Source organism: Pagrus major, chromosome 9 (assembly GCF_040436345.1).
Source record: "Pagrus major chromosome 9, Pma_NU_1.0".
NCBI lineage: Eukaryota > Metazoa > Chordata > Actinopteri > Spariformes > Sparidae > Pagrus > Pagrus major.
Window position 1 is genome coordinate 13,467,730 of NC_133223.1, and position 11,884 is coordinate 13,479,613.

General features: G+C 42.8%; 1 protein-coding gene across 1 annotated transcript; it reads left to right on the plus strand.

Annotated features, from left to right (window-relative positions):
* Positions 1 to 1,272: 1,272 nt before the first annotated feature.
* cracdla (cracd like a) lies at positions 1,273 to 10,819 on the plus strand. Its single transcript, XM_073473350.1, has 11 exons — positions 1,273 to 1,353; positions 1,606 to 1,726; positions 2,810 to 2,869; positions 3,107 to 3,251; positions 3,347 to 3,482; positions 3,571 to 3,732; positions 5,347 to 5,589; positions 5,665 to 6,808; positions 7,512 to 8,527; positions 10,125 to 10,245; positions 10,319 to 10,819. The coding sequence occupies exons 3-11, from the start codon at positions 2,821 to 2,823 to the stop codon at positions 10,492 to 10,494; spliced, it is 3,192 nt and encodes a 1,063-aa protein (XP_073329451.1). The 5' UTR covers positions 1,273 to 1,353; positions 1,606 to 1,726; positions 2,810 to 2,820; the 3' UTR covers positions 10,495 to 10,819.
* Positions 10,820 to 11,884: the final 1,065 nt, after the last annotated feature.

Sequence of the window (11,884 nt, forward strand, 5' to 3'; positions counted from 1 at the left end):
TTCAGGCCACACGTCCAAAAACACACACAGAAAAAATGTGGATGCAAAGGTTTGCTCTCCACTTCCTGCTGCCCTCCCTCTCGCTGATTGTAGCCCAGTGGCCTAGATAGTGCTGCTTCTATCCCTGAATTCAATCCTGTGTGAATGTGCACAAAGTTGGATTCACTATTTTTACATAAAACATGGGTGAAGGACACATGTTTGTGTTTTTTACCAGTGTTAGTGAAAGAGACACTTTTTATTGTTTCAGACAAGGGCTGTATAATGAATAAAAACATTTTTGTGATATCCAAATTGATAGAAGCTGCAGTTTTTTTTTTGATAAAAGGTAAAATGTATGACAAAAAAGCATTATTATGAAGTGCTGTAGTGCTGCAGGGATCCCCTGTCCTGCATATTCTCAATATGTTTGGTACAGGCCCCAAAAAAGTCACGTCATCATCATCGTCATCATCATGATTTCAATAGTGTTTTCAGCAGTGGTGTTTGAGGGGCAGGGGTGAAAAAAATAGAAAGGGCACCAGCTGTATGCGGTGTGGCACCAGTGCACAGAAAGTCATGATACACTTATAGTGAAGAGAGGGCACTTTATCATATTATGTCCACTGGAAGGGCATCCATTTTATCTACCAAGGGGCCATCCAAGGGGCACTTAGCAGCATTTTCTTTCCAACATGGGGGCACCCTGAGTCCACCAGGGGTTTTCAGTGAAAAATGTAATGCAAAAATGATCATTCCAATTAATCGTGAATCATATCGCAATATCTGTCAAAATAATTGCAATATGATTATTTACCATTGATATCTTGTTTTACCAGATGAACACATGAAACAATCAAACCAGGGACATTTCATCTATATGGTAAATATCTTAAACACAGGGGTCACCATGATGCCTTAGTAGAAGAGTCTTTGACGGAAATGAACAATCATGTGCCCATAAAAGTACTTGATGTGTAGTCATGTGTGGACACACAAATGCAAAATTCCTGCATTTGTAAAAACACATTTCTCTATAACACACATAGAAAGCAGTAAAGATGATTTTAGCTCCAGTGTCTGTCTGCTACATTTGGATTTGAACTCTGGATCTCACCAGGGGGGAGACAGCTAATTCCTGGTCTGTGTTTTTATTTAATTTTTAACTTTCTACGACACACACACACACACACACACACACACACACACACACACACACATGCACAGACTCTCCTCTGTGACCGCCCAGCAGTGTAGGCAACCTGGTGTAATGTGTAAACAGCCCTATGAGCCGTAATTCGTGTGTGCCTGTCCTCTTTCCAACTGGAGCTTTATTTTTTTTCCCTCTACTCTCATTTCTGGGCCTAAAATCAGGTTAGCGTTTTATAAGGAGCTTAGCGCAGAGGGCCACAGTGTGCCACTAATGTAATAGAGTATCTCTCTCTCTCTCTTTCTCTCTCTCTCTCTCTCTCTCTCTCTCTCTCATTCTCCTCTGTCCTCTTTTCTCTTTGTGCATTTGCTTACCCTGTCATGAAGTGTCCTTCTCTCTCTTACTCTCTCTCTCTTTCTCCCTGCCGGTTTTCTCTCTCTCCTTCCACTTCCCTCTGCATCTCCCCCCGTCTGCAGATGTGGATGACACAAGCCTGAGGTTTAAACATTAGGAGAGTGGCACAGCCGAGACAACTCGGCTCAGAGAGGAGGACAAAGACGGGGGAAGAGGAGCAGACTTGCTGCTGTTAGACGCTGGGTGAGTACACAGAACAGTGTTTGAATGTGTGTGTGTGCTTTAACAGGTTTTCACATTGAGAAGGACAAGTACTTTCCCTGTGAATGTCAGGTGAATACTTTGTGCTGCAGTACGTGCCAGGGGGAAGTTTGTGATTAAGCTGTTGTTGTGGATTATGGCGTTGTGAAATCTTACAAGGATCTCTCCACAATGTCAATAATCCACGGGATTATCCTCTGTTTCTGTTGAGGCTGTAGCTGGGATCACCGGATGACAAAACTCTGAGGTGCGGCCTGATTTGTGAGCGCTTGAGTTTCAGTCCACAGACAAGCTGAAGTGTATTTGTAGGGCAAGAGGTTTGAATGTTGTGTTAGTCATACATGACTTCTTCTTTTCTCTCATTCTGCTTATATAGTTCTCGATAGGGTGTGATTGTATGCTGAGAGCACAGGCTGGGTGATATGAGAGGTGCAGTGTGGACTTTGCATGTTTATCCCATGCTGTGCAGGACATGCTGTTGACAACAGTTCCTTGGCTACACAGAAAACGCTGGGTGCATTTCTCAAATAGAACAGCAGCTTCAGGGCAGGGTACAGAATAAGTCTGGAAAACAAAGGGAACAAACACACTGCACTGAATCTCGCACAAATCCGGATGTTTGTCAGTCATAAGAAGAGCTGCCTGAGAGCAAGATTTTAGCTTTTGCTTTGTGCATCTGATATCCAGGCTGCACTGCTTTGTGATAGCATGATGATTATGTATGTTTTTGTTCTTGACAACTCTGAATATAGTCCTCTTGTAAAAGCTTCTTTGATTATATTTTGTTGATCACATGGTCTCAGCAGAGTTTCCTCAGCATGCCGCACCTAGCAACAGTAAAGTTTGTACTGTTCCTGATAATGCCAATAAACCTTTGAACCTGAAGTCCAGTGTTTCATCTTCATGCTATCACACAGAACATACCACTGGCATAATCAGACCACGTTTTACACACTCCAGCACGTGACAATAGCCTGTAAAAAGTGTGTGCCTCAAGTTTTTGTTGTCACAATTGCTTGTCTTTCTTTACACACCTTCCTGTCGTCGGTTCTGCACGTCTTTCAGGAATCAGATCAATGGAGTCTTTCTGTGGAGATACAGAAGAAAGCACAGAGGACATTGCAGGTGAGATTATCTTCCAGAGAGAGCAAGCTTTTAAAATAAAGGACTTTGTCAGCATAACATTGAAACATGTCAGCGGTACACACTGAGGCACCATTTATCATCAATGATGGATCATAATCTACCACACGAGTTGACACAGATTTGATGTAACAATTAGAAAAGATCATCAGAGAATATATAGGGTGTAGAGAGGAGGTGTGTGTGACCTGGATCTGTCTCCATCTCAATCTCTGCTAGGACGTAAAAAGTCCAAGCTTAAGTCTCTGAAAACTCGCCTCTTCGGGAGGAGTAAGAGAGCAGGTGCAGAGGAAGACGTCAAACTCAGCCAGTCAGCCAGCGACATTACAGCCGGAAAAGATCTGGGATCAGAGGAAGATTTGACGTGAGTGTCTACATGATTGCAGATGTGTGCTTTACAGATCCGTGTCTGTTCTGATTTCCAGTCTATGCCTTCCCCCCCCTTGTTTTGCCCCACAGATGCCCCCAGGGGATGATGGGATCACGGGCACTGTCCCATGACAGCATCTTTCAGGCAGATGAGGTCCTGACAGAGGCTGAACCAGCCAGGGTCTTATCACAGGAGAATGTTCACAGCAAGATCAAAGCTCTGCAGGTCCAGACTTTTATTCTAGGTGTTTTGTTGAGAACTGAGCCTTTTTGAATGTAGTCTTTTTAAAAACATCTTTGTTCTGGTATTACAGATGAAGCTCCAGCTGCAGAAGCTGCATTTGGGGCCGCCTCCTCTGGTTCTGCCAGTCAGACGACCGGAGGATCAGGAAAGCCGCTCTGAGGATGACAGTCATCCCCACAGCCCCTCTGAGATTTCTAGAGGGGATGTCACAATGCAGGGAACCCTCAGCAAGGTGAGTTTATTGTCCTGCTTTATCCCCACATGGTCAGTAATCTGCCTAGATTAGATTAGTTCATGTACAGTATAGTTGAGGGTAGACGGGCAGACTAAGTATACATAGTTTTAATCTTCGCCAACCACTCTAGTTCAACTCCATCCATAGCAGGGACAGGAAGAGAAGAGACAAGCAGCATCCTCTCAGAGTGTGGCAACATTTTTGGACATCTTGCTTATGCAAGTGTAATTCTTGTGTGCATGTGTTTCTTTGTGTGTTTCTCGAGTCTGTAGTTATGAGGACCATGACCACCATGCATGGAGGGAATTCCTTTAAACTGGGATTAGGATTGGGATTAGATTTTCTTTAAAGGTACTACAAGGAACTTTTAACTGGTTATATTATAAAGCAATCTCGATTTAATACTGATCCTTCTCTATGATCTACATGAGCAAAAGAGACTATCAACGAGGAGATTGGCTATTTATGTATGACTAAAATAGTTATTCTTAATGCCTGTCACTGGGTCTGATGCCGATTTATCCAGTTTGGATAAGTAATCAAATAAAAACTATTTTTTATGGTGGAATGTTGAGGAGAAATTGACAAGTCTCACAGCCCGAGAAAAAAAAACTGCTCTTTAGTCTGGTGGTACAGAGGACACTAAAACAAAGTTTACTTCGTTTCACCTTTGTCATCTTTTGTCCAAAAAGGTGCAATTAACAGCCTATAAACACTGAATAATTTGAATGTGCACAGTAACTAGTAACTAAATGTATCAAATAAATGTTGTGATGAGGAAGTATAAAGTAGCAGAAAATGGAAATACTCAAGTAACCTACCTGAAAACTGTACTGAAGAACAATACTTGAGTAAACTGTACTGAGGTTTATTTCATCACTGGTTGTATGAAATTTTGACACAAACAGTTTTTAATTATTGGCCTCTCCTATAATTGTTAATGACTGATGAGCATTTTTGGGTGGGGGGCATGAATTTTGTGGGGGCATGCTATAAAGAGTTTGAGCACCACTAGTTTAAAGGAAGACTAACAACTTACTATATTTTTCATTTTGTCAACAAATGCCATGAAAAGGCCAAAAAAGAAAAACCCAACAACTATACGTTTGTCTGTCTCTCAGTATTGTCTGACTTCCAAGCTCATGTATTCCTACTTAAAGCACACATTAAAAAAAAAGAAATAAATAATGGGTCACAAATATATCATTTCATTTTTTTTAAAACAGGCACAGTAATCCTGCAACAGCTGGACACTACATTTTTTAGCATTACTAAATAGTAAATCGTGCGTTCAGTGGGGACCATATTCAGACACCGATTAATATGCACTGGTGAGTATTTACGGCAGCAGAGTGGCGCATGTGGGATTCACTCGAGTACTACTGCATATGTGGAAAAAGTAGTATAAAGCCTTTTGTGGCTCAGTTGCATTGTGGGTAATGTAGGGGCCGTTTCAGCAACTTTGTTTACTATATGAAAAATGTAGAATATAAACAGCCTTATCATTTAAAGGCTGTGTTGTAGATTAAAGGGTATAAATACAACCCCTAAATGTCTTTATGTTCACCTTGTATCTGTAGTGTTACATTATGATTTTCCTTTTCTTTTCAGACTATGCCCCAACCGTTCACTCGAGCACTCTCGCCCAACCACAAACCTGCACCGACCAAATCTGCGACTCCATCCCATCCTTTGCCACCTTCTGTCTCCTCCAATTCTTCTGTTGTTGAGCCTCCACTGGACTTCAGCTCCCCAGCCCAGTCCACCCCCTGCCTGGATAGCTCTTTTGCACGCCACCGGATGTCTGTCAAGCCCAGAAACCAGAGGGCCAGCACCAAGAAGAGACTCACCACAGTGAGTATTTTATCAGCGAAGACAAACAACACACAATTCATGCACTTCCCTTACCTTCCATTCTTTTTTTCTCAGACTGACTCCAGGTCTCACTTAAACAACATCGACCACCCTGAGTCTATGACAGAAGAAGAGCAGCCGCTCAATACTCAAGAGGAGGTGACGCTGGAAACAGAACAAGAAGGAGCTGTCATAAAGTCTGAGCGTGTTCCTTCAAAATCTCCAGAGGTGGTGCAAATCACTCCAGAGGCAGCAACCAGATCATCCAGCCAAACCTTTCCCCAACAGGACCAAGCTGTCCCTGGCAGAGTGCACTCTCTGCCCCCGCAGATACTCAGAGTTAAGCCTCACAGGCCAGCGGATGTGAGGCCTAGTGAACGGCCACACTCATCATTTATACCGTCAGAAGTAAAGGACAAAAGAGAGGCGGGGCTTGAGATACAAACAATGTCCCATGACAAGAGAAATACTCCAAACAAGGCTGGAATGACCGAAGCCTCCTCTGACCAGCTCTCGAATGCCCTCAGCTCAGCTGTGGCACTCAGGTCTTCTTCTGCTCACCAGTCAGATGAGACAGAAAGCATGAGAGCAATAAAGAGACCTGCTGCAGGGGCCGGGTCCTTCCATTTCTCCATCACCACTGCCAAAAACCGAGATGGAGAAAGACCCCGATCAGGCAGTTTTGTGGGAGTGCTGGAGAAGATTGAAGCCCGGCACAAGATGGAGGAAAAACCCTTTTCAAGCATGAAGGAAAAGGCAGAACTAAGAGACTCACAGCCAAGAGGGGGCTCCTTTGCAGTGGGAAGACTTAGACAGGAGGGGGCTGCACACAAAAGCTCAGTTGTTCCATGGGACAAGAGGGACAGCTTCAAAAAGGTGGAAACAGTGACACCATCTAAAAATGTAACCACAGATACAGGCGCCGCTGAGGAGAAAGAAGTGGAGAGCAGCCAGGAGTTGGTAGAAGAGGCAGTGGAAGCACGGGAGGTCGAGGAGGACGAAGGAAAGACAGCGTTCGGTATTAAACTGCGCTCCACATCTCAGTCGATTAGATTTCGGTCTGATGCCTCTTCTAACCAGACCTCAAAGTCACCAGTGTGTGAGGAGCAAAGTGAGCAACAAAAAAGACAGGAAATGAGCGATAATGCTGGGAATATGAGTAAAAAACTGTCAAACATCTCATCAACACCATCCACCGGTGGAGACCCTCAACTGGCCGGTGAGTCTCTGAGAAATCTTATTAGTCTTACCATGTAGAAGATGTTTAACGGGTCACTCCACCAATTTTACACATAAAAGTATGTTAACGGGTCTTGGGGAGTACTACTGCATATGTGAAAAAAGTAGTATGTAGCTTTTTGTGTTTTACAGAAGAAGCTGCATATATTTTTGTAAATGGCCTCCAGTGATGTCACTCAATGGCTAAGTTGCATGTCGGATAATGTAGGCACCAGGTTTTGAAAAGCAGTCCACTTGTCTAACACTGCACTCATTTAACACTGTTGGACTCATTATGGCCAGTTTCAAAACAAATCATCAGAATGAATACAGCTACACCAGAAATATCACCTTTTTTATTCCACACATTTTTCTTCCTTTTCGAAACCTGGTGCCTACATTACCAGAAACACATATGCAGTAGTACTCCCCAAGACACACTTTAATGTGTAAAATCTGTGGAGTTACCCTTTAATCTCAGGTTTACTTATTAATGAGTTCCTTACAGTGCTACCATCTTCCCTTTAGTTCTCTACAGATTTAAACATTACACACATGTACACTGTAATTTTCACATAGTAAATATTAACTCTGGGGTGATAAGATTCTCACTGATCAAAGGGGACCTTTGTACTTTACCAGATTTGCTTCAGCTAACTTTAACAGAGCTGCCAAGTGTGTCTAACTGAACTGTCACTCCTCAGATCGAGCCCCATCTGGCTTCTCCATTCCAGTCAAGCATAACCCGCCATCGACCTGCGATCCTCACATCAAGCCAACAGACGCCCAAACAACCTCTTTAAACCCAAAAGAAGTTGAAACTGCCCATGTGGAGCCCCAGCCTGGCCCCCAAGTGGCTCCCCAAACGGCCCCATCTGAGGTGTCCTGGATGAGCTTGGCGATGGAAAAGACCAGAAGCCTCCAGCAGCTTTTCACTAGCAGATTTCCAAGGGATTTTACAGGCACGCAGGCAGTGGCTCGACCACAAGCACAGGCGCAGACAACAAATCAAACAGAGACACCGACTGCTGCACAAATACAGACACAGTCTGTAAAAATACAACGAAGTACAACACCACCTGAGGCTGCAAATCAACCATCAGCTGATGCAGTTAAGGCAGAAAGTAGAAGTCAAGCACACACTGTCAAACCGTCACTTGTTTTAGTGCAACAAAAGACGTCCACGACATCTCCCATTCAGTCAAACACCTCTAGAGAAGCACAACCATCCAAACAGTCACATCCAACTACAACTCAGTTTGCCTCACAGTCTGTTCAGACCAACCCGTGGACGACCCAGTCTCCCGTGCACTCTTCCCTAACAGAGACCTCATCTCAGTCTGCACAGGGGAGCATCACACAGTCTCTTGCACAATCTTACCTTTCCTCTGGCCAGCTGCAGCAACAGCAACAGCAACAGCAACAGCAGCAGCCCCCCTGGAGCAGTCGAGGAGGTCTTCACTCCACCAATCAGCTCAAATCTACAACCTCAGCTTCAGCTCCAGCTTCATCTGCAGCTCCAGTTTCTACCAGCTCATCAGCTACACCGCCTCCTCCTCTAGTTTCTGTCTTGGGAAGAGGGGAAAGAGAAGCCACCGTGCAGGAAAAAGAGGGTGCACTGCTGTCAGGAAGACGGCCAGTTTGGGCTGGGTCAGTGAGTGAGAGGGCTGCTTTTTTGGAGAAACAGGCAGAGTCGACAACTACACCTGGAACCAAGGGGGTTTGTGGTACTTCTTTGTAACAAAGGATAATGCTGCTGATATTCTATATATTTCCTATGAAAAATCCCATGATCAGTCAAAAACCAAGAGTATAACAGTGAGTCTCTCAATCATGGACTTCTAAAGACAACTGGATATAGTGTTGGAGGCGTGGCCCTGCTCAGTCCTAAGCTGCTCAGTGGCACGTGAAACCCAAAAAGTTGTACTTCCTGGGTATAAAATTACCCAGATCTTCCACATCGCTTCTGGAGTGTGTGTCCCATAGAGCGTGTGCACTAGAGACTTTCAGCTAGCTTCTGATTTAGCCCTCCGCCAACTTCAATGAGGATAACATGATTTAATTGTGTACCAAAAGAGTCATTTTGCTGGGGATGCAATGCTCAAAGAAATGTACCCACCATTTTAAAGCAGCTTCTTTCACAATGTAAACTTTTGGGGAAAAGTATGTTTTGGTCAGTGTGCATCAAGTGAGTTGTAATTTAACTGTTTGGCTGCTTTGTCAAGTTTGCTTCACATCCCAGTGCTGTTCCCGGGGGCTCGAGCTCTATATATTCTGACTTATATACCCAGGCTCTCCTGCCATATTCCAATCAGAGTCAGAGGCCAGACGTTCCTACTTGAAGTTTTTCCAACTTACGACCCAGGTGTTCCAGGTGCTTGACGAAAAAAAAAGTCAACAAAAAACTTGGCTCACTGTAACAAAATGATGTCTCTTTGGTCAGTGAAGACACAACTGAACCCTCAGCAGTGCAGACTCTGTGCGTATGTAATTGAAATAAAGAAGGAAGTTTTACACATGAGGTAACAGACACACTTATACATTTAATTTAAGGGCACTTTTATACTTGGAAATATATCTAAATATTCTATTCATTAGAGTAATACAAGTCTACAAATTGGTCCTACTGCTGCCATTACTGTGTGACCTCAGACAACTTATCCCTCATGACGTCAGGGTACACGGAAGAAGAAATTCCAACTTTAGTGGCGTTCCCTCTGGATTTTCTAGTAGGAGGTCAGACATTTTCGAGTTCCGAGTTGTCTGGAACGCACCATCAGTCTCAGGTCTATTTGTTCCTTCTGAGGACTTAAATCTCAAAAATCGGGTCACTGATGTAATTTTATGTTTTAAAGAAGACTCTGTAATTTCCTAAATCAGCTGGGCACAGTAGTGTTTTGGCAAACATGACTCAAACAGATGTAAATAGTGCAGTTGTGGAGATTATAGTCACTTTAGCTTTCGCGTGCTATTGAGAATTTAAAATAGCAGGGAGTTGTGTGGGGGGTCGACTCAACATAAACTACAGTGTCCATCCTACAGAAGAAATAAATCTGCCAGTGCAATGCTGTGGCTCATTTATGTGTTTTTAATACCACAAATAAGGACAACAAATAAGACCGATGGTGCAGAGGAAGATAATGGTGCAGAGGACTAAGCTGCATCTTGTTTTGGCTGCATAGAATTAGAGAGAATCAGAGCATCAGTTCCTCGTTGGTCTGGGTCTTTTCATGGGGTTTCTTTACAATTAATTAAGTACAGAATATCATAAGATTATTCTAATGATTATTCAGATGATCTAACACAGTTTCCCTCAGGTGGACGTGAAGAAAGCTCAAACAGAGGCGCAGACATCAGGTGAATCCCCTGCCCCGGCAAAAACCACTCCTCTGAACAAAGACACAAAACAAGAAGGAAGACAAGGAGACAAACCTGCAGGTGGGTTGGCACACAATAAGTGCAAATGTATAGATACTAAACTGGTAACATGACACAGCTTTTTTTCTTACAGAGTCGAGTCCCACCAAAGTTCCAGACAGACCTCGTGAGGACAAATGGCTGCGGAAGAATGTGCAGCCATCTTCATCGCCCTCATCGTCACCCCCAATGTCTGACAGTGGCCAGCCATCCTGGATGGAACTGGCGAAAAGAAAGTCTATGGCCTGGAGTGATAAGTCCATGGAGTGAGAGGGAAAACAGACAGACAGACATATTGTTGTACTACAGCCCTACAGACAAACTGTTGGGCTGAGTCTGTCAGGATGATGTTGATTCAACTCTGCTGAGGCTGTTGTATGTGTGTGTGTGTGTGTGTGTGTGTGTGTGTTAACTTTTATTTAATTGTGTTAATGTTATATTGAGAGACAGACAGAGTATCTATTGAAAAGTTAATTATAATCCCTGTCCACCACAAGCACTTCAAGATAAATGGTATTTCCGAAAACTGTTTTATGTGATTCAACATGTCACTGCTGTTAATAGCTTATATTAAATAATAAAATTTCTAATGTCGGTCTTTGTGTCTTTGTCAAGTGCTTTATTGTAAGATGGCAATGTACTAAATCATCTTTTTTAACTTGTTATGAAGCAAGAGTAAATGTAAATAAATAAATAAAATAATAATAAAATATAAAATAAATATAATTGTAGCATTTCTTCACTTTATGTGGAGAGTGTAAGTCAGTAATGTATCAGTATATCATGGGACATCCACCTGCACACTAATTTGGCCTCCGCCTGCAGGCCTGATCGAGAACCTGTCCTGCGCTGTGCATCACTGTAAAAGTAAACCATTAGCCCACTGCTCTTCTTGGCTGGAACTATAAGTAGGGAGGCATGATTTTGGATTTTGCCAAAATCCAATATACTGATGTTTTTCTACTTATTTTGTCCAAATGCTGATGCTGACACCAATATATGCACATATTTTTTTCACCTTATTGCAGAGAACAAGTGTCTTATGTAGTGGAACTGACATGTTGTTTTGCCTGCTCTTATTATGCTGGCCAACTGGCAGATGCAGACGTACAATGCTGTTCAAAATGTACAAAATAAGAGAACAACTTAGTCAGTGGTTGGTGTCACTTGCACTTAATTTTATTGGTCTGTCACAATTGGCAAAAATGTTCATTTCAGGCCAATTCCAACATTTAATTTTCAAGCTGTTATCAGCTGATATCTCTGACTATAGGGTCTTTAAATGGTAGGTTGCACTGCATATCATTAATATAGTTTTTGGTTTGAAACATGTTACCATTACTTGATTGCCTGGGTGCATAAGCACACAAAAAAGTCATACAAATGACCCAAAACTTATTCAGGCACTTGCTCCAATGCTGCAACTAGATGCTTGGCTGAATCTGTCTTATACATTTAGATTACTTTGGATATATTAAAACACGTGGAATACTCAGTAAAACAGAACCTACCTCTGTTAAGTATCGTCTTTGTCCATTGTTGTTGGCGGCATTATGTTGTGTACAGAATATCAGACCCTCACAAAAGTAAAAGCAGCTACCACACTATACAATTAAAGTGTACTCCAATACAAATGAAATCCTGCATGTCAATGTTTTGG